The sequence below is a fragment of the Mugil cephalus genome, chromosome 2, assembly GCF_022458985.1.
Source record: "Mugil cephalus isolate CIBA_MC_2020 chromosome 2, CIBA_Mcephalus_1.1, whole genome shotgun sequence".
NCBI classification, from domain to species: Eukaryota; Metazoa; Chordata; class Actinopteri; order Mugiliformes; family Mugilidae; genus Mugil; species Mugil cephalus.
The window spans coordinates 21,269,885-21,292,812 of record NC_061771.1 but is presented as its reverse complement, the minus strand read 5'-3'; the positions used below and the strand labels follow the sequence as shown (position 1 = coordinate 21,292,812).

The window sequence follows — 22,928 nt, the reverse complement described above, 5'->3', positions numbered from 1 at the left end:
AGAACTGAGTCAAACAAACAGGTCACGTGCTTGTGTTTTCAGCTCTTTTATAAAACATCTGCAACAATCAAGTATCGCTCAACACGTCATCACAGCTTCATTTTAAACGCGTCCCGTTCAGCTCTGGAAGATGAGCAGCCGTGTGACTCATGTTCCCTCAGTCAGCGAGGTGAATGCGAGGTGACAGACTGCGTTCGCCTTTAACTCGTCTCTGAAAGCAGCAAAAGTTTCTGGAAACGGCGGCTGATCTCTGCAGGCCCCAGAGACACCATCATCTCTGCAACGCTGGGTCCTTGCTGCAGTCAGAGAGGAAGAAGAGTCAGAGAAGTAAAATAAACAAACCAGACAGTGTGAATCAGAAACAACTTCCTCTTTCTCTGCTCTTACCCTGAACATGTGCAAGTGTAACAGTGGAGAACTGAGTCACTGTAGGACTTGGGACCATTGACTCAACACCAGCGTTTTAACAGAAGCGTTTCAAAGTTTGGCTTCGTCATGTCGTGAAACGAAATGAAAAGGAAACGCACGTGACTGCATTTTTTTTTTTTTTTTGGGATAACTGCAGATTAGCGGTTTTAAAAATACCTCGTTAGGAATAACTTTACAGAAATGAAAGTCATCTGTAAAAGACGACCGGAGCATGTAATAACTTCCTCAAACCGCCTCAGTTATGTTAAAATGGTGGTGGTCTAGAGGAAGAGAGAACCCCAAGGAAATGAACACATTCATCTTTGCTCACTAACCAACTCTGGAGAGATGCAGAGTGAAAAGCCTGGATATATTTCTGTCATTTAAGTTCGTATTTACTCTAACATTATATAAAAGATTTGATGCCGGTAGTCATGTTTTCATATTTTTGTCAATGTGCCTTTTCCAAATTCACAAAGCAGGCATAACATTACGACCACCTATCTAATATTGTGTAGGTCTCCCTTGTGCCTCCAAAACAGACTCATCAGACAATGGACATGGGTCTTCAGAGGTTGTCATGTGGTGTCTGACAACAGGATGCTGTTAGTGGGGGCCTTTGGGTGCTATAGGTTCAGGGGAGGGGCCTCTGTGGATCATCCCACAGACACTTGATCAGTTTGGGATCTAGTGAATTTGGAGGCCAGGTCAACACTTTGTGCTGTTCTTCATGTTTTATGAGTTGTTCTTAAAGTGTTTTTGTGTGTGTGTGTGTGTGTGTGTGTGTGTGTGTGTGTGTGTGTGTGTGTGTGTGTGTGTGTGTCAGGCTACATCCTGCTGGGGATGTCTGCTGTCATCAAGGAGTGTCATTACTATGGGGTGGGGCTGCCTGGTCTGGTCTAGGTGCTACATGTCTAAGTAACATCCACTGCCAGGTCCAAACTTTTCCCAGCAGAACATTGTATTGTCACAATATGATAAATGTTATCTACTTCTCCTGTCAGTGGTCCTAATGTAGTGGTGTAGTGTAGCGGTGGAGTTTGCAACCATGGCTTCCGTGTAGCAAATTGCCCTAAAGAACGGAAGCTGCAGCCCACATCAGCCCCGGATTTACTCATTCTCAAATTTGTGGTTTTCACCCACTCAGATAGGCACCAATTCTGACGTCCAGACGCTCACACAGCTGTGGAGTCAAACGCTTAGTGTATGCAGTCTTCCTCTAAGACATGTAAACAACTTAAAGTGGGGTCGGTGAAATTGTTAAACAAACAAATACATTCAACACTTGAAGGAAAACAAGCCTGGTATGTGAACACAACATACCAGCTTTGTGTGTGTGACTAGATAACGCTTCCTGATTTTGAGCTGGAGCTGGAGATAACTACCGCCTCTACTAACCCAGTTTCTTCTATGAAGCCTTGTAGCATTAATATAAGAGTCTTCAGGTACCTGCAGGCCGCTGAGAGCCAAGCGTAGCAGCTTCATCACTTCTCTGTACTTGGTGGCTTTAGCCTGCTTAGCCAGAGTCTTCAGGTCTTTAGCGAGTTCATCCAACGACAGCCGCTCGCCTCGCTCCTCTATTAACCTGAACACACACACACACTTATCCTCATACTCCTGCTGAAAGAGGTTACGGTGAAGTTAAACGTGCTGCATTAACAGCATTTTTATCATGACCACGGTTTCGACTGCCACGGTTAAATGAACCTGGTCGTTGGCGATATTTACATTTAAAATGTGGGCTCTGCTGCACATCTAATCAAGCAGTTTCTCAAACAGGAGTCAGTCAACCACCAGGGGGGAGCGCATGGTTAAGGCTTCATTAAGCTGCCTAAATAACAAGTCACTCGATGGACTGATGTTATTTCTGAGAAGAAACTGCAGCAGCTACTAGAGTTGAGGACCAGGGATAAAAAAATGATGAGGCTGGTGTTTCTTTCCTAGAACCTGTTGGCCTGAGCCTAATGATATCACCTTTTCTGTATAAGCTGTTAATTGTGTCCATTGAGTTGCACTTGTAATATCATATTTATTCTGTTAGCCCTTGGTAAATTTTAAAGTCTTCTGTATTTTTTTTAATATTATAAACCATTTCTTCTTATTTAAAGTTTTGCTCTGTAAACTGTTCACATATTGTTTTATTAAAAGTAGGACAGTAAAAATACAGATGTTGTCCCTAACATGATTAATAATCATGATCATCAATAATTATAAAGTATAAATTTAACCTACTTCAGCACTAATGAAGCAATGTGCTGCGGCTCCGGGGTGAGTGCTGCCACCTGCTGGCTGGAGAAGGAAGGACGCACCCACAGGTAAGAGTAAACTGGACTTACAAGCTCCTTCAGGGAGGATATGTGACCCTGTTGAGGAGAGAAGAGGATAGTTTCAGTATCACCGGAGAGACGGGAGAAGCTACATCTGTCTGACTGTAGTAATGTGGAATAGGTGAAAGAAGTCACATGTTAATTGAAGAACTTTGTAACTGAGATTTGAATGATCTCAGTTCAACTTTTATTTATACATGAAATTATAGGATCAAGCAAAAATACAAATATATTCTTATTATGAAGAGACTGTAAACGGCGAGGTAGTAGGAAGATCTCACGTGCATCAACCCCCAGCTGTGCAACAGATTTCTAAGCTGTATTTACACTTTCAACTTTGTGCTCATGCTTAATGTTGGACGTTACAGGTTTGTTAGTGTGACAAAGCTGAATGACTAAGTCCCGTTACCTTACGTAAATGTAGCACCCGTCTGATATAATCCTCATGCAGCACTTCTTCATCCTGGATCTCTGCTGTGTAGCTTTGCTGGATCTGTTCCCGTACATCTTTTATGAGCGAGCAGCACTTTTCCTCATCTTCGATTTGCAGCTGTAGGTGGATCCTACCAGAGTCACGAAAAGCTTAATCGGGTGTAACGCCCTCAGTTTGTTAGGGGCCACCAGAGAAGGACACTGTGTCTGATGTTATTAATGAAATACTGGATATATTGAACTAAAGAAATGAGATGATGGTAAAAAATCATTGTTATTCTGTAAGTGTGCATGTACTTCTTGTATTGTCACTTACAAGTATATGAATTATCTTTATGTTTAATGTAGCAGGTGATGGTCATGCAAATTCAACTCATCTAATTTTTTTCTCGTACTTTCACTAAGAAGATATGAAATTGCTTGCGAATTTTTTGTTTTTAGAAATAATAATCTAAATCTGTACTTATCACTAAATAACCACATACAATATTAAACTGTATTTATTTATTTTTTAAAAATAATGTAGTTGAGAATGCAGACAATTAAACTGTGACATCTACTTAGAAGTATAATCTCATCTTACCTGTTGAACTCTGGTAGTTTGTCCAGGTCTAATAACGCCGAGTGAGTTGTGATCTTTGAAGGATTAAACTCAGAAATCAGCTCATCTATCCTCCGTCCAATTCGATTTGCTATTTGAAAGTATAAGACGATCATTACTTAAACCTTTTCAGAGCAGATCTTGATAATACAGCTTCGCTCTTTACACATTTTATCCTTCATTTATTTGGTGACGTTTCCTCTACCACTCACTGTTGAACCCGGATCCACAGTTGGTCGTGATGTCGAGCAGCGCCTCCGCCAGGACCCCGTCCCTCTGGAAGCTTTGAATGAATATGTCCCCCTGTCTCTTGGACAGTTTAGTGCCGTCTTTGTTCATCAGCAGCGGCAGATGTCCGAAGGCGGGCGGCCGCCACCCCAGAGCCTGGTACATGAGGAGATGTTTGGAGGTGGAGATGAGCCACTCGGACCCCCGCAGTACGTGGCTGATCTTCATGTAGTGATCGTCTACGATGTTGGCAAGATGATAGGTGGGAAAACCGTCCGCTTTGACCACCACAGGGTCCCCCTCCACCTAAGAGAAGAGGACAGAGGGTGTGAAAAGCAGGATGAAAATAATGACAGTATAGCTGAAGGAGCAAGTATTGTGGTTTTATCTGATACCGGCACCAAACTGGTACTTTTGAAATGGTGCTGGTGCTTAAATAGTGGAAAACATAAAAAACTATGTCCAGAAACTTTTTATTTTGAAGGCGTTTTGTGATGTGCACAAATATTAATTTAAATAATATAAATATAACCAAGACTAAGAAGTTAATGAACCAATATAAAATAGAATTCATGACAAACTGTCATAATTACTATAATAAAAACAGTAGCTTTAAAACAAATGTTGTTGAGTGCGTGTTTTGAGGTGAAGTACAGTCAAACTTTTAGGCATGTTGAAGGTTCACTTCCATCCACGCAGGTGAAAAACTGATGCGATTTCACATGTAGCGTCGGCATAGCAACAGACCTGAGGGGCGCCAATTAAAACCGAAATGAAGGACCAAAATCCGAGTTGCTTTTCTGCTCGGTTACTACCATTGGCATCAGCACCGGTGCCATTTTGGTACCGAGTATCATTACGCATCCCTAGAATATTTAATGACAGAACGAGTGTCTCGCCTCTGCATCATTTATCATGAAACCCACTGAAAAACAGTGAAGTCGCCTCAGAACCGACCTGCGCCACATCGTGACGATTCCACCCGAAGACGAGATCCTGAAAAGGCTCGACTCCCTCTTCCAGACGAAACCTGATGACATGCGACGCTCCCTGAGCCAACTTCTCCTGGACCTGGTCGGCCCGCAGGTGACGACACCTGTTGTCATACCTGGAGACACAAAGAAAACAGTCAGCGTGTCTTGACAATGGGATTAAACGTGTAGATTTTGTAGGTTTGTTTTCAGTCACCTTGGAGTCTGCCCACTCCTTAACGCTTCTTTTTTGAGTAGTTCCAGCCTTTGAGAGCTACAGAAGCAGTAGTAAGCGTGACCGCTCTCTACGAGCTGCCGTGCTGTCTCATTGTAGAGGTCCAGCCTCTGGGACTGCAGGTACGGACCCAGCGGGCCGCCTCGACGAGGACTCTCATCTGGGGGAATACCTGCAGGAGGAAACACTTTCCATCATGTGGCGTTACCCAAACTTAGCCCTTACTTTTCAGTCGGTCCATTTTTCAGACACCAATATTATCAAAAACTCAACTGATGCAAATGTTGGGACGTTTTTCATTGCTATGCTTCTCCTCAGACCTTACACTGATATGAAAAACTCAGGCAGTATCTCTTCGCGAAACGTCTGTCCAGACGGTCCACAACAGCAAAATTAAAAGTCACCAGTCTTTGCTTTGGTACAGCTGGTGGTGGTTGTAGATCCCCAACTTACAAATACTTCCATGTTTTCTAGTAGTTCGTTGCAGGTGTCAGTGTGGTTTCATGAAGTGGTCTAATAGGTGGCACCATTGTGCAAGATTTCTACAGTACGTACTATTAAAACAAATACATATTTTGTGTTAATTTAGTCAATTTCCCTTGAATCTGATGTTAAGAAATACTGTGTTAAATGAAAGGAAACAAGCTTATATGTCTTCTGTCATTTGCATTTACTGTATGCAGGCAGTGGACCAGTGTCTCTTACCGGCCCATTCCAGCATGTCCTCTATGGACTCTGCAGCTCCTGGTACCAGTCGGCTCTGATCAGTGTCCTCCAGCCGCAGGATGAACTTGCCTCCATACTTCTTTGCAAAGATGTAATTGTAAAGAGCAGTGCGGAGTCCTCCGAGGTGCAAGAAACCTGCAGAGCAAAGGAGTGAATTATTACAACATCAGACTGTAGGAGATCAATAGACAGAAAACAAGATTTAAAGAGGCCGGTTTTAGAAATTAAACTAATCTGTCTTTTTCACACGATTCCATCAAACGCAAGAGGCAACACCCTGAAACTAAAGCAGGTAAAACAAGCACTGATGTTACTCTTCACATCCAAGCTTTCCCTGCAGTGACGTGTAAAAATGTCATTAATTGTTGACCTTCTGCTTTCCATCAGATAAAAATCTGTGGTTGTTCATGTGCAGCACAACGCTGATCAGATCTAGGTGGTTGGAAAAAATTATTTGGTCAGTCTCTCATTTACACAGAGAGTCAGCCCAATTAACAGGTCTCCTGCTGTCGCTGACCGACACAGTACAAACATCAACATGCACTGCGCTCACTCTGTTAATTAAATCTAGTTTAATTAAACAGTCCAACTAATCTCAAGACGTTTTACAGAACCCAGAGCAAAGGTGATGGTCACAAGGACAAAAACTCCCCTGAATAAATGACTGAGCAGCTCGTATGGACTGGAGCTGTGTGATTCTGACCTGTGAGGCTCCATAAACTACATCTGTTGTCTCGGCCTCATCAGTCTGCCCGGTCTTCATGGCCTCCTGCAGTTATCTACTCCTACTTCCTCTTATAGTCTCAAACTGTCACATAACATCATCAGCTGTCTCTTTTATTATTAGATTCTGCATGTTGTGCATCTGTGACAGAAGTTGTTAATCTTGTTTCTCCTGCCGTTCTCTCTCTTCTCTGTTTCTACCCGGCCACCCTTAGGCAGATATATGAGCTGGATTCGGCTCAAGGTTTCTTCCTGTTAAAAGGGAGATCACCTTCAGGCTCGCTCTCGAGGTTTCAGGCCGGTTTCTGTTAAGCATCTTGTGTATGAATAAAGTTTAACTGAATTGAATATGGGCAGACCCACATGCTTGAAGCCAGGAGGAGGAGCAGAAGCAAACATATAACCTCACACATTTCATGCATGTGCACCTGCGTGCATTTAAACGTGACACAAACAAGAGCACAAAATACTTCTGGGTGACGCGTGAGTCTTGGGATGGATAGAGGCAGCAAGTATTAACTGTAGAAACCCTCTAAGGGTATGAAGTGTGCACACTGATTTACTGTTGCAAGGATAAATAAGAGAATTGGGGCATGAAACGATGTCAGTGACACATAATTCAGGTGAGCTGACTGTATGACTGTTCACCGATCAGCCAGAACATTAAAACCACTGACAAGAAAAGGTGAATAGCACCTCCAAACTCATTGATAACCCTACAGGACACTTGAGAACCTCACCTGTCGGACTGGGGGCAAACCTGACCCTCACCTCTCCCTGGACCGTGGAGCAGCACCTGTATACGGCGGCGGCCGGTCCACGTCTCACAGCAAAACCTCCCCGAGTCACCACCACCCGGTTCACAAAACACCGCTGGCAATATTTCAACCACAGCGACATGATGACAAAACACGGGAAAAGAGGACCTATCTCAGAGTCGAGACGCGCGTTTCGTGGGTCACACCGGCGACTCTGACAGCCTCATCTGGTTTAGCCGACCAGCCTGTACGGTTAGCGTCTCGGTATGGATAGATATAATTTACCCAAACTGGCCCCAGTAAGACGACAACATGAAAGTCATCGGTCCTGTAAGTTTCCCATCACACGTGGGATTGTTCAGATGGGTTTGTTTGGGTCAAAATTTAAGAAGAATAACTTCCTTCTTCGTCATTATGAAACCGGAAAACAAATCAAGTAGACAATAAGGAGCATACTGCCATCTAGCGGAGGAGCGCATGCGCCGTACTAGGCTTCTTCTTCTTCTTCTTCTTCTTCTTCTTCTTCTTCTTCTTCTTCTTCTTCTTCTTATCTTCTTCTTCTTCTTCTTTTATGTGAACGTTAAATTCTGCTGTCAGTGTCAGTTTCCTAGACAAACTAGGCCAGTATAATCACATTCCCTGTCCATTACAGTTCAAAATACGACTATTAATATAAATGTATATATTATAAATATAACAATTTATATAAATTACAATAATTATTTGAAAGATAACAACATTCTTCAGGTTAGTATAATCACCTCCCCCATCAATTACTGTTAAACATTGTAGATTTCTATTAAGACTAATAAAATATAAATTCCAGTCAATATTTGAAAGATAACAACATTAACTGACATGTATTTTTCTCCTTCTTCTGTCATGATATTTGACAGTTCAGAGCATATACAACAACATTATATAAACATTTATATTAGGAATAAATAACATGTCATTAGCCTAATAGCATAACTGTCATTTTTTGACTTACTGTTACAATGTCAGTACAAATACCAATGTTCTTGTTTTCCAAAAACTTGATTTAGGCAATTATGCTAATAGGCTGATGATATATAATTATTTATATTGTGGTGGCGTGGTTCAGCTTTTACCATTGGTAGTTCAGCTGTTCGCAGGATGACTTCACTTCTTGACTTCTATGTCAATCACAGTTCAGGTTATTTCCTGTGTGGAGTCTGTCTCGTTTCTGTTATTAATGCTTTAAACAAAGTTGCTAAATAACTTGAATATTTTAACTTGAATATAACTTGAATAAGGTGCACGCCACATTGTTTTCACGTCCCTACCATTTCTGCTCTTGAATACAACTCATGTTAGCTGTGGTGTAAGGTGCAGACTCACTATTCACCTCTTCATGTAGGTAACCTTTTGTGTAGGATTAGGATTATTGGTTGGTGCCACCTGTGTAGTTCTGGTAGCATATCTTAATAGAGAGGATAAATAGGACTTTTTTGTTGTTGTTGTTTTCAATGAACCTTCTTTACCAGGCCTAGTTTAGTTATATCACTTCTTATGTCTTTTTAGAGTTTTAAGACCCAATTGTCATGTCATAGACTAGTTTCATTTCTACACAGTTTATTGTGTAAACGATACAGAAACTTTAACTCAGAGAGCCACCTCCTGCCATTTTTTTACTATGACACCAGAAACTGAAGACATTAAACTCTGTCACCAGGGGATTAATCATGAGTATGCAGGAGCAGGAGCAGGAGCAGGGGCAGGGGCAGGGGCAGTCGAGGGAGCATTCATATGATGAAGGGAATTGAGGAGCCACAGAGGAAAACAATGCAACATGGTGCTTGCTTAACATCTGACTCACCTGTCCCACTTTGAGACTTATTTGCTGTAAACATTAAAAATGTGCTGAAGTGTTGTTTTTCTAAACAAAACGGTTTCGCATCACCGCCTTTCCCATCAGTAACTGCTGAAGATGTCCACAACAGGAAGATTTGAACAGTCGATGTCTGAGACCATCATTCAGGGAGCTACTGTAAATTATGCTAAATAGTAAAGCTGTTTTAGATTCTACATTGGTCTATTTCCTGTATTTAATTGGTTACTACAGATTTTTCACTGAAAATGTCTTTCTATAAATTAAATTAATTATAAAAGGCCCCAACTGACCCCAAAACCCAGAGCTACAGTAGAGTAACAAGCTACAGTAAGCTGAACCAAAACAGTGAGCTAATGTAAGCTGAAATGCTCAAAGGAATTAAAGGTAACTGTAATAATAATTAAGTTGTCATATATTTAGGCAGTAATATGTCTGTGTCTCTAAAAGTATTGTGTGATAAATAACAAGCAACGTAACAGCCAGCATCTGGTAAGATGGCTTAGCATAGCTGGCCTGGGAGTCGGTTGAAACAGAATCAAAATTTGCAAATTTCTGCTACCAAGAATACACATATAAAACCATATTTTATCATTTTCCATTTCAGTTTGTGTAAGGTTCAAACCAAAGTCTGAGTTTCTGGTTTGTGGATTTTGTTACTGTCGTAAAGCACCTGGCTAGTTGAGTCCCCCTATTTTCATGCTTTATGCTACGCTAAATTAACTAATCCAAAAAGCGTTTAAAAAAGGCAACAGGACATGCAGAGGTTGAGAAGACATCTTCTCAACCTCTGCACGTCCTGTTGCCTTTTTTAAATGCTTTTTGTATATACCATGACCTGGATGACAGGGAACCTTCACGGACTAAGCTAACTAGCTAGCTAACTGTTAGCGGTAGCTTTGCATTCAGTGCAAATACACACATGTGATTTCTGGTAATTGCCCAAAAAACTAAAAACCTGTTGTGTGAAATTGGTCTCCCGAGGGTGTCCTGTGGTGTCTGGTAACAAGATGTTATTAGTGGGGGGGTCCTATGGTTTGAGGGGAGGGGCCTCTGTGGATCATCCTACAGATACTTGATCAGTTTGGGATCTAGTGAATTTGGAGGCCAGGTCAACACTTTGTGTAGTTCTTCATGTTTTTTTTTTTTAGTTGTTTCTAAACCGTTTTTGTGTCTGTGTGTGTGTGTCTGTCAGACTGAATCCTGCTGGGGATGTCTGCTGTCTGGTCTGGTCTGGTCTAGGTGGGTGCTACATGTCTAAGTAACATCCACACAAATGAAGGCCAGGTCCAAAAGTTTCCCAGCAGAACGTTGAACTGTCAAAATATGGTTAATGTTGATGAGTGTATATGTTAAGTTTACACATATGAATACAGGCATAAAGGTTAAACACACCGTGTGTGAGAATGTACCTTAAATAAGATATTTAATATAATAATTAAACATCTTAATAGTCCCTTAAATCAGATGTCTGCATTCAATGCGGGCTGATATTTTGAGCTCCAGTAAATACTGTGTTTATGGGCAGACTGGAATGTCTTCTTTTTCCTCTAACAGTGAATCAACTTTTACTTCTTCTGATAAACTGCAGCAGTTCCTCAATTTGTGTAGAGTGAATCACCTTCTGTAATAGTTAATAGTTTGTTTTGACCCTGTGAATAGCAAACCAGTTTAACTTGATCAGTGTGTGTGTGTGTGTGTGTGTGTGTGTTTATGTGTGTTTATGTGTGCGTGCGTCTGTGTGTATGTCCATATGTTTGTTATATTTCTTATTAATATCAACAGACATCCTCGACGTAGATGGTGGAATTTATTGAGGGAAGTAACCACATTTGAAAGATGAAATCTTTTTACATCTCTGGCAGAAAGAAGAGAGAAAGCGATTTCCTACTGCAGATTTTCCTAGAAAAAAACAAAACAAAAAAAACTCAGATATAAAGTCCTGAGGCTTATGCTTTATGTCCATGAACAAACGCAGTGGAGGTGTAACCCGCCGGATGAATGAACCACAAGTAACTTTATACTATACATGCAATCACGCACACAAAAGCTGAGCACCAGCAGTTTAATACACACCTGGAGAAGAGCAGCCGGGTTGGTTCTTCCCACTTTTGAAACACAGAGGAGTCGGCCTTCATTAGTGTCGTCGTCACAAGGCAACACGCCCTTCACTCGTGCACCTGTGTCTCAGGCAACAGGAGACTGTGTTTAACACCGGGAGTTAACAGCAGCTGAAGGACTCGATCCACAAACAAGATCTGGTAAGAGCTTCAACTCTGATTTATGGTATCATGGCATATTATTTAGGACTGGAAACGTTACTTCTACACGTACTAGTCATAGATCTATTGCAAGGGAATGATATTTATTCTTACATAAAAGAAAATACAGGACAAGATGGCCATGTTGTGTGTTTAGCTGGTTGTGCTAAACTCGAATGGTGTTGAAAATCTGTAAAAGAAATCAGATGAGGTCGAATAATCTGGTTCTCTTTACTGTGAGTGTGTGTCTCTGGAAACAACAGGTTGTTTAACACAAATAGTTTATACCTCATTAAACTGAGCACCTTCAAGTCTGCAGAAGAGACATAAGCCTTACTTTAATATCTACTTGTAAACCACCTTTACAAAGAATTTGAATATTTATTATTTCCCCTACACAACTGTATATAAGTTAACTACAGTTTAAAATTTTAAAACAAATATTAAACAAATGTTTTACCTGTCTAACCAGAGTACCTCTGTTATAGTTGTGTAGGTTATGTGGTATGAAGTGGTATCAAAACAATGCTTTGTTTGCACTGTTTTCATTATGTATTGTATGGTACACCCGATCATTGACCTCCTTGTGACAATACAAAGTTCTGAATGGATGGATGTTTGTGACAATCGTAAATTACATAATTTTGTCTTTAATTAATTAATTAATTTCTTTTATTGAGATAATCTCATGTGATTTAGTTTAGCCTGTAGTTACCTTATATATATATATATATATGTTAAAAACACAAAAATGTAAATGTTTTAAGTGGGTGCGGACTTTAACAAAAAAAAGAAAGAAAACTGCGTGTTGCGGGAAAAACCTTTTCAAATATTGTGACACAGCACCTCTGCCAAGCCGCAGCTTTGAAAATAGCAAATCAGTCACGGAGAAATCTGGAGAGTGTTTGCCATTCAACTGCCAGACAATGATCCCGAGCAAACACTTAAAGTTTAACCGGCTATTTATTCTAGGACAAGGATGAATGTCGCAATATATGAGAAAGAATTAATGGGGTGAAAGTTTTTGAGAGTGACCTCGTGACTCGACGTTACCTGTTTGTTACTCTCCCATCTAGAACATTTATAAGGAATATATTATAATATTTGGTTTTATTATTACAGCCCAAGCGTCAGTATTCATAATAAATTAATATACAATGAGCTGGTTTAACTTTCTATTTAAGATAAATCATGTGACAAAGGATATTCTCCCCGGGGAGCCCTTTAATCCTCCCTGTTTTTACACATATTGGTCACTCATGTGAATATTTTTGTGCACTGTGCAACTTTAAATCACATATAGGCTTATTTATTTAATTACACAAACACTGAGATAGTTTTCTGCGTGTAGTGGAGATTCAGACCTGTGACTCTACGGTCCTAAATCCACCTCTCTAACCACCCTCATGACTGTAACCATTTGGGAACGCCGAGTAAATCTGTTGATCACACTGTGGCTAGAGACGTCCCAAAGCTGGTCCTCTGGAGGTAAACATGGCCGCCCTAATGATCCACGCGACATGGATTCTATAGTGACCATCACTTTGGAAAAATAACTGTTTCTTCATGGCAGAATATAATGAATACGGCAACAAGCATGAGGGAGTTCATGTAATCAGAGAGAATTCTGGTCGACATGGTGAGAATTCGTCCGCGTGGGAAGAAATATCCCTCCTCTTGTTTTCTGAGTCAAATTTCCTTTGATCCTTTGATATAAATGTGGTCTACTTTCGTAACTAGGTGAGAAGAAGTTGGCTAAAAATATGTAACACATAATTAAGTGATACATTTTGCTTCGGGCTTTGTGAATAGTCAAAGAGCAGGACAACGGATGCATGGTTGAGGGGAAGACAATACGAGGGATCAGGCAAAACATTATGACCGCTGACAGTCACAATGTTCCTCTGAGAAACGTTTGGTGTGGATGTTACTTAGAAATGTACCACCCACTCAGACTAGACCAGGCACCCACACCCCATAGCAATGACGCTCCTTGATGGCAGCAGGATTAGGCTGGACGCAGACGCAGACACAGACACAGACACACAAAAACATTTTAGGAACAACTAAAAAATAAAAATATGAAGAACAGCACGAGGTGTTGGCCTGGCCTCCAAATCCACTAGATCCCAAACTGATCACGTATCTATGGGATGATCCACAGAGGCCCCTCCCCTCAACCCATAGGACCCAAAGACCCCCACTACCATCTTCAATATTATCAACAATGGACAGTCCTCCGTTACCCACTACCTCTGCAATAAAATGTAAATATATAATCCCTGTAGTTCCTGTTTACATTTGCAATTTATCTCGCTCACTTTGCAATCACGTTTACATCCTCCATGGGCAGTTTGGCAGGTTTATAAACATTTATGGCGCAGTGTTTTGTGTATACTTTGTATAAAAGTGTCCTGTTCTTGACCTTAAATCGCCCCCTCGAAGGAGGACACCATCAGAAAGACCGTGTCCACTTTCTGATGAGTCACAGCTGTTTTGGAGGCTTAAGGGAGACCTACACAATATTAGGAAGGCGGCCATAATGTTATGCCTGATTGGTGAACAAAGAAAACTGGTCATTCGTTTTACCGAGAGCTGAGAACTGTGCACTTGTAGGTTTGAATAGTTTCACAGCTGTTTCCTTAAAAGTCAGTCCGAGATCAGTTCAGCGGACGCAAGAGAACAAAAAAAAAAAAAAATGTTAATGTGCAGTCTTGTTGTTTTTTCCTATTTTTTGTGTTCATTGTTTGCCGGTGAATGGTGTAGAGTTACAGCATTCTTTCCAATGAAGCATCAATTGTCTCATAACCTTTGTGGCTCTATGTTAAAGGGCACTGTAAAATACACGATGGCCACTCCCTGATTCCAAGAACACAGACGCCAGGTTCACATTATGCAATAAATCAAGTTTGGGAAGTGGTTCTCAGTGCTTCTTCTTTTATAGGATTTTCATTTTAAAATTAAGAAAACTATGTTTTGTTTTTTTTTTCCAATCCAGTCTGGTATATAATAGAAAGTGTCTGACTGCTTTCTCTTGTTTCCTCCCCAGTGATTTCCACCACAAAACGCCCTCTCGTCCCATGAGACTGCTCGCATTATGACGTCCCGCTACCTGTTCTTACTGGTTTACTTACTGGGAACCGACTTTGGTAAGAGAAGATTTTTAGTTTTTTTTTTAGTTTTTCATCCACCATCTCTTACAGTGAATGCCTCGTTTAATCGTTAAAATGAAGTGAAGTGTTGTTTATGTGTGTTATCCTCTGTGCCATAGAGCTCCACTAGGTGTCACTTTCCTTCATTATTATACACAATTTATATGCAGGAATACATTTAATTAACTCACCCACACACATATCGCACATCCCCCTGTTCACAAACGTGTATGAATCCACCCAATATGTGTTCTTTGGAATCAAATCATGGAAATAACTCAGGCCCCCTTACGGTAAAGGAGAGCTGTAAACTTAACGTCTGTAGTTGGATGAATAGGACTGAAGGTTGTGTTACCAAATCTCACAAAAAAAAGAGCATAAATATATAATGTATCTCTCTCAAAACCTTCTGGTTCCTAAAAAATAATGGGCATTTGTGTATTGACAGATCAGATACGTCCGACTTTGAATACGTGCAGTTCTTTGCAAATGCAAAAATATTCAACTTTATTGTTGGTTATAAAGGAGGATAATTTTAGGGCCACAGTCTTACAACCAAAAAAACAAATGAGCTCCGAGTGAAACTGCCCTAATCTGTCTCGGTCAAATCTAGCATGAGCGTTTCAGATTGTGAGATTCAGCTCTAACAATGGGCTCTGTCTTATCCCAACAGGTGGAGCGAGTACACGCAGGTAAGATCAAGAAGTTCAATCTATTTTGTTTTAAAAAAAAAATGTTCTAAAAGTAATGAAGCGTGGTGTCTTTTGTCTCCGACTGCTCATCTGGCTGCTACACTGACGAAAACTTACAGCAATGCAGAATGTTCTACGCAAGAAACCTGTGGCCTGGTGAGTGAAGCTGTCACACGAACTTTGTGCAAAATGATCCTTGTTCTACATTTGGGTGACTTGTATTTTTCCGATTGTGTTCATGAAACTTGATTTGTGATCCCAATCAGAGCCTCTCATGGTGTCGGTGGCAGGTACACATGGTGCATTGTGATTTATCTGAACTAAAGAAGAAGTATGGAAGCAATCAGTGAAATGTATCAAACCATAAAATCTTTAAAGTCACAGACTTAAGTGGTGCGAACACGGTGTGACTCATGAGTACAGTTGCAAAACTGCCCTAATCACATACCAGCTTAATAAAAACAAACCGCCGGCTTTGTTCATCAGTCAGTCACAAGCTTGATAAAATGCATGTGTGCAAAACATTTGTTAGATCACTGGGTCTGGTGTCAGGCAAACAATAGATTTGCCCGACACCAGTGTGGGAGACATTACCATCACCAGGTTGAGACAGCAGCTTTTTGTTTTTAACTAAATTCCAAAGATCAAACATCACATTCAAAAAATACCATACGAGGATAAGGTTGTTTGAGGCTCTGTGATAATAATGTAAAGGGATCCCAGGTGGCTACTTGTTAGCTTTCAGTGACAGACACAAAACAGCTTAAATCTATGGAGTAAGGATGATGAATAAATTATACTAAGATAGACATTATATACAATAGATAATAGCTATTTTCCCGGGCATACGAGCCAGAATTCCCACCGTACACAGATGACCCTGCCACACACTACACCACCAAACTGACTCACATTTTCAATTTAATTAATAATAATTAATACCACGTTCTGCTCTTCCTCCACCAGACAGCTAACTAACTAAAATTAAACTTAACCAAAAAACTGACACTTGAACATTCACAAACATAACTACCTAAAATTACAGAAAGCATGTTTGAAAAAAAAAGAAAAAAAAAATAATAAATGTTGTGTAATTTAGTGTTTTATTTCGACTCAAGTCCCTGATCCACTAACATGGATGGGGTGGAGTTTATGACCTATACTGCAGCCAGCCACCAGGGGGCGCTCTACTTGCTTCGGCTTCACTTCTGAGGAGCAATTCTGCGTCCATCTCTGTACAGCCCATCCTTTGGAGTTGATGTAAAGTGGTTGAACATAAATGCTAGCTACCCAATGAACCACATTTATATATTAATTTTCTACAATTCTTCCAGTGAATAATAGGGTCAATATATAATTGTAGGACCTTTTGAGTTTTCAGGCCTAAAATCAACATGGGTGCTTATAACCAATCACCACAATCCCTTTTTTAGTTATTATAGTTATTTATAAATATATTGTAGAAGCAGTTAAATCCACACTTGACTCACACAGCACTATAACTAAAGAAGAGTAGGAAGAACATACCTTGTGGTTTGGATTTAACACACTTCCTTGAGAGGTGGAATGTAACGTGTTTGTAACAGGTAACTTAGCGGAAATTGATTTCTTGGACACGGATATTATTTTCCATTTAGAATTTGAAATACTGCCAAAAAATAAATATCTGTCATAGTTATTTCAACTTAACAAAAACTAATTTTGAATAAGTTCCTTTTGCCATTTTTTAGCTAATTAGAAGGTGGTTGTTACTACGGTTGGACGGATTTTAGTTACATTTTAGTGATATCCAATCATTTTCAAATGATCACAATAAACGTAAAAAACTTAATTTTTTTACTGCAAGATATATGCCATGGACTTCAAAAGTCCCTCAATTATATATCGACCCAATAACAGAATGGGTTTACACTGAGAGCCAGATTCACGCATGATCTGAGGAAATCCTGTGGAGTTCATAATCAGATTGTAGCAATCAGCGTATTTAGTTACCAGATTTATGATGAATAACACAGCAAAGTTGACTCTACAACATACGGACACATTTCTGTCGTGTCTTCAAATCTGAATCTTTTTGCCACTTCAGTCCAGCTGAGCCATGAGGCCTTCCCTGGCCACCTGGAACATGTTCCTCATTGTGAAGAACATTCACATAAAATCACGTTTCATGTCCAACCGCAGCTAACACGGCACCATGTTCAGATAAATATTTAGAAATTCAGATTTAGATAAATCTTCTTGGAAAGAGAAGCCATCTTTTGTAGGATCTGTACCACTGAACAAGTTGAAGGCGTAGATCCCGAGGTGTTGAGGTCTTTATCTAGTTAAATTTAAAGGTCCCAAGTCATAAATAAACACAGAGCTTTAGCTTTTTTTTTCTTTTGAGAATCCTGTGTGCTTTTATGGTAACACAGGTGAATTTTAACCATTCGAACAGCTGCCGTTTGTGCCAATTATTTTGTCTGCAAATATCTGTAACATTGAATATCCTCATATGAGGAGAAAACCTTGAAAAGAAATTGACCCACGCTGATCGTGTTTTCTGCTAAATTCCAAGGTGTCAGACGCAACCTCGCACTTCCTCCAGTGCGTGGGACTGCCTTCAACAGACACAGGCGCGGATCACTTGCGGAGGCTGAAAGGAATGCTTGAGGCGATGATGGACGTGTACACCTTCATGGTAGGGCTGCGATGGGCCCACAATGGAAAAAAAATGTTGTCACATTCCAGCCCAACGAGTTAATTCTGTAGCACGTTTTCTTTTTTTTTTTTTTTTCTGTTGTTGTTGTGATGACACAAGACTTTCCAGATGGTGAGATAAGAGTGACTCAGCGCTTTCTCTAAATGCAGCATTATTGCTAAACGTTACAGATTAAATGCACTTATCTTCAGGTTTATTAGCTTTTCAGTGAGAAGTCACATCATGTCACATTATAAACACGTAGATAAGTCTTTTTCTGAATGTAGATTTTATATATATGTTGATCTAATATAAATTTTATTAAAAAAAAATTTTTTGGTCACAGAGGTCCAGCATGGCAGGCGTGCCATTTCTGAGCCTGGAGGGGGCACTGGAGTTAAACATGGGACAGGACCCTCTGCAGAACGAAGCCCTGGTCCACATGTGGATGGAGGTCAAAATGAAGCCGCTGCTGAAGTCCATCACCAAGCACTTCCTGTCCTGTCTCAGCACCAAGAACTTCAGCTGTGCCACCTACCAGACTGTGTACGTCTATCTAAGCCTACACGTGTGTCTTCGAGTACACCAGGGGCTCCTGCTACAATGACGTCTCAACATCACATTTCTTCCTCTTGCAGCGTGCGGGAGCTCAGTCATCATTATTCTGAGATGGATCCAGTCAGACAGAAGTGGATCTACACGTTCTTCATGTATCCGTTCCTGTCTGGAGACATGGTTGCTGGTAAAGTTTGAAATGTCACCTTACATCACACACCATCACACAGTCCAGGTTGTTTTTAATACATCTTTAAAGTGAGGGTAAAGAATTACATTTTGACTGAAATAAAGATAATAAAATAACATCTATGTGATGTAAATATAACTACTAGTACATCATGTTGATCTAATGTGAGGGCAATGCATGAAAACTTGGTTCTGTTTCTGTTCGTCTGCATTATAACAAACAAGTAACAATAGTTTGCAACTGACTGTAAAACCAGAGCTAGAGACAAAGAACAGCAAAACAGACAATGTATAAACTGGGAAAACATGCGTGCGCATGCACAAAGGATGTAGCATTCAGCCTAAATACACACAAAGATAACATGACCCAGGTAAAAACTATTAAGAATCGAAATATGAATGTAAACAACTACAAATTCTCCTATAACAGAGTGTGTACATATAAATGCAGTTGTATTCAAACAATGTCCTGAACAGATATGTAAATGTGTGTGTGAACTGACCAGAATTACGTCACTAAAAACGTAGCTGCAAAAATGTAGATACTGTTACATGACTTGTGGTTATGTGAACTCAGCACAGCGTCAAACTCTCCCACTTCAGTCTTTAAAAAGGTTTTTTAGTAAGAGTCAAGCTGTGTGCACAGGAGCTGCAGATACATTTGTTCTTCAGCAGCCTGTTTCGGCAGCTAATGTGATCTTCACTTATAAAATGAGTCATTATTGAATTTTGCAGGGTTCCACGACAGGACAGACACCAGTTATACTTATAAGGAGCAAAGACGTATATGTTTTATAAAGAAGCAGCAGGAAAATTGTATTATTTTGTGATACAAATAAAGAAATGATGGAAAATCTGCCACGGCTCATGCACATTGTCGGCTTTAGACTCTAACACCACAGCAAAATAATGGACTGAAAGGATTTAGGGCCACAGAGAATGGATAAAAACAACACAGTCAAAGTCTGAATCTCTTCAACTCTCAGAAAACTGTTTGACATTTTACCTTTTCCTGTCTTATCCAAATTTGTTGAGTACTTGAATTCACCAAATCTAAAGTAGCTTTAAAATGTTTCAGGCAAACAGGCAAATGCAGTTGTTCTTTGGCCTAAATTTGATTGAAATAATCTTTAGTATTTTGTTAGTTGTGTGTCTATATTTGCTTATTGTGTTTTTTTTGTGATCTGTGCACAGGTTGTGTGGACCCAGAAGAGAGCAGCGAGGAGTGGTTGATGAAGAACTTTGGTGCCTTCAGATTCATGGCCCGGATGAAGGATTTCTCAGCACTCAACATGGTCTTTAGTGGAGTGAGTTAATCAGATGATCCATTAAGATTTGTAGGTTTGTTTTATGTGATGTGATTCTCAAAGACCAATATTAAAGATCTGATCGAGTTGCTCTTTCTCCGTCACAGCTGGACGTCCTTCACCTCTTGTCTCCAGCACAAAAGGCCGAGTTGTTGATGAGGCCCGAGGTGACTGGTTTAGACAACGGCACCTTGACCTTGGTCTTCCATAGTTTGTTGACAGGGGGCGGCTCTGGTCCTCCTCCCACCTACATCCCCGCAGGAGACCAGAACTGGACGAGCTACGGATACCCCACCCATTCTCCAGCACCCACACATCATCCATATGACCCACCGTCTCCACATGGCAACATGAGAGAGGTACTGTAGCATTCAGTGTCACTTGACTCTCCTGTCCCTGCTACACAAAATCCCTCAAATCTGATTCATGGGGTAATTTACTTTTTCTGCTCTTCAAATGGAACTCAGAAGCTGGAAACAATCGCTGCTAGGCAATCGCTTAAAAGAGGCAATCAAGACAGTTAGGATGCTCTTATATTTATGTAGCACCTTTCCACATACTGGTACTCAAAGTGCTTTACAGTCACAGTGACACATCTACTAATTTGTTTCCCACTCACCGGTGCAACTTCGTTGTGCTCCTACTAGAGATCAAAACCTCTCTCCTATCTAATGACCAGCTAACTCAGTTTAATTGTCTTTTGCTTTTCATGACGACAGGTGAGGCTCCCCTGAGCCCTGACTGCCATGTGCCCGGTTGTTGGGAACTTCAACCTTTTCTCCAGCATATTTTTAAATAAGAGGAAAACTTTTCTAGAATTTACGGAGAGGGGAGCGGGTGTTTAAATATAATCTACCATGATTCATAAGCAAATATCTTGCGTAGTTAATAGATCACGTACTTCAACTTCTTTGACGAGTGCGCATTTTCGCGCATTTGCGGTAGGCGTGGCTAGGGCGTTCCTATTTCACCTGGCAACGACAAATACTATGTTCTGATTGGCTAATTGGTCGCTGATATTTTCTGACTGGTCGGTGATTGAAGCAGAGCAACTTTCCTTCTTTTGTTTCTTCTAACATACATTACTAATTTCTGTTACAGTGTACGTTCGGTGAGTTTTTATTATTTTTCGACGTGAGAAATGTCATGTGTGCCTTTGCTAGCTTAAGCTAATTTAAGCTAACCCATCACTGTCTCCTTCACACATTTCTTCTTCACATGTGAGGTTAGTATTCTAAGAAAGAAAGCACGAAAGAAACATGTTAAACCAGATGCTAAAACATTCCTTTATCCTAATTTCCACTCCAAGTCTCTGATGACCTTCCCAGCAGCACACAACAGTTTGCCAAATTTAGTTATTAGCTAGTGGTCATAGTGGAGCATTATTGGAGCATTATTAAGTTAGCTGTTGCTAATGGTAGTAGAGCCTTTAATGTCAACTTAAATTATCTCCCCCCTTTTGTCTCTTACAGGTTGTAAATGGGTTCATGACGGCTTTCAGACCCATTGGGAGCTTCGTTCATGACTTTGTGTCCTTCACAAAAGAGGTACATGCACCCACACGGCCAATTTACCACACTATAAACTGAGTGAGGCCACCAAGTTGAATGACTCCTGACCTACTCTGTTGTTGTTGTTGTTTTTTCCAGAGAGATGTATCAGAAATCAGAAGCACCACCCTGACCCAGTTCCTGCTCAACTGGACTCTTGCTGAACTTGCAGACATGTACCGGCCGCAAAACGAATCTGTGGCTGCAGAGATGCCAGAGTTTGACGTGACGAACGTGGAGGACTGGTATCAGCATGTTGTGATGCCGCTGTTGAGGAGGTTCCTGCCGGATGACGCCGCTATGATGCACGAAAATGTGACGTTTGCTTTTCATCAGCTGTTGTAAGTCAAGCACAAAAATGAACCATGTGCAGTTTCCATCAGGAGACAGACATGAGAATCAGATGCATCACCTAAATCCAGCTCTGTGCAGCCTTTTAGCTTCTTGGCAGAACTGTAATTTCATTTCGTTTTACATCAGCCAAGAATTTAAAGGAATTAAGTAAAGACTTAAGGCTGAAATCTCAATTCACACAATACGATTCAGGGTGCACCGTGGTCAAAAATGGCCTGAGAAGTTGGACACAACACAAATATTACACAATTACCTCAAACTCTTCAACCTTGGCTGTTTCTCATTTGCTGCCACTGGGGAAAAAGAAATTAATCTGTTGGGTGATTTAATTTAATTTGTCGAAAAACCAGAACAACTTCCACTCAGTGGAAGAAATGCCTCATTTGTCCATTCGCTCACAATGAAATGCAACTCAATGCAAGCCTGAGAGAGTCCACTGACAAATTTTAAGTTGGGTTACACTGAGACAAATTGATAAATTTTAACAAAACATATTTATTTGTTTAATTCATAAACTTAAAATTCTGAAATGGCCACAAGCTATAGACTAAACTTCCTTTGCATTCAGTGTGATATCCCATAGTGTTAGTGGAATCATGTCCTGTAGAAGTCTACAAAGTGTTTGCTAACAGGTTTTCCAAATAACTTTATACTATTAGAACAAAATAATTTGTCATTTAGTGGATAATTAGTTAAAATTCTCCTTTGCGTTAATATATTTTGAGCTTGTATTTTGTTTTTTGTGCAGCTTTTTGGAGCACGGTATGGACGACGAAACCTTTGAAATCCAGGATGTTTGTAGCATCACCCTTGATAAGAGTCCTTGCGGGGTAAGTCTTTGTTTTCTAGATTATTTCTTTATAAACTGAGTTGAACATTTACTAGTTAATTAGCCTCAAACATTTTCTTTTCTCACGTCACCAGCTG

The 22,928-nt window shown here is 40.4% G+C and overlaps 1 protein-coding gene across 1 annotated transcript; it reads right to left on the bottom strand.

Annotated features, from left to right (window-relative positions):
* Positions 1 to 30: 30 nt before the first annotated feature.
* On the bottom strand, positions 31 to 7,838 carry ears2 (glutamyl-tRNA synthetase 2, mitochondrial). The gene is made up of 10 exons (XM_047578021.1): positions 7,392 to 7,838; positions 5,908 to 6,063; positions 5,185 to 5,374; positions 4,954 to 5,104; positions 3,981 to 4,302; positions 3,751 to 3,859; positions 3,145 to 3,298; positions 2,641 to 2,771; positions 1,858 to 1,993; positions 31 to 296 (listed from the first exon to the last, which is right to left on the bottom strand). Exons 1-10 carry the CDS (start codon positions 7,549 to 7,551, stop codon positions 201 to 203), a joined length of 1,605 nt encoding a protein of 534 aa, XP_047433977.1. The 5' UTR covers positions 7,552 to 7,838; the 3' UTR covers positions 31 to 200.
* Positions 7,839 to 22,928: the final 15,090 nt, after the last annotated feature.

What these genes read in the sequence shown, in the direction of transcription:
- ears2 (XM_047578021.1), bottom strand. Translation starts at nt 7,551, where the DNA reads ATGTCGCTGTGGTTGAAATATTGCCAGCGGTGTTTTGTGAACCGGGTG. An exon ending in GTTTGCCCCCAGTCCGACAG is followed by an intron (nt 6,064 to 7,391) that starts GTGAGGTTCTCA and finishes TTTGCTCTGCAG; the next exon opens with GTTTCTTGCACCTCGGAGGA. An exon ending in CTGTGGATCCGGGTTCAACA is followed by an intron (nt 3,860 to 3,980) that starts GTGAGTGGTAGA and finishes ACTTTCAAATAG; the next exon opens with CAAATCGAATTGGACGGAGG.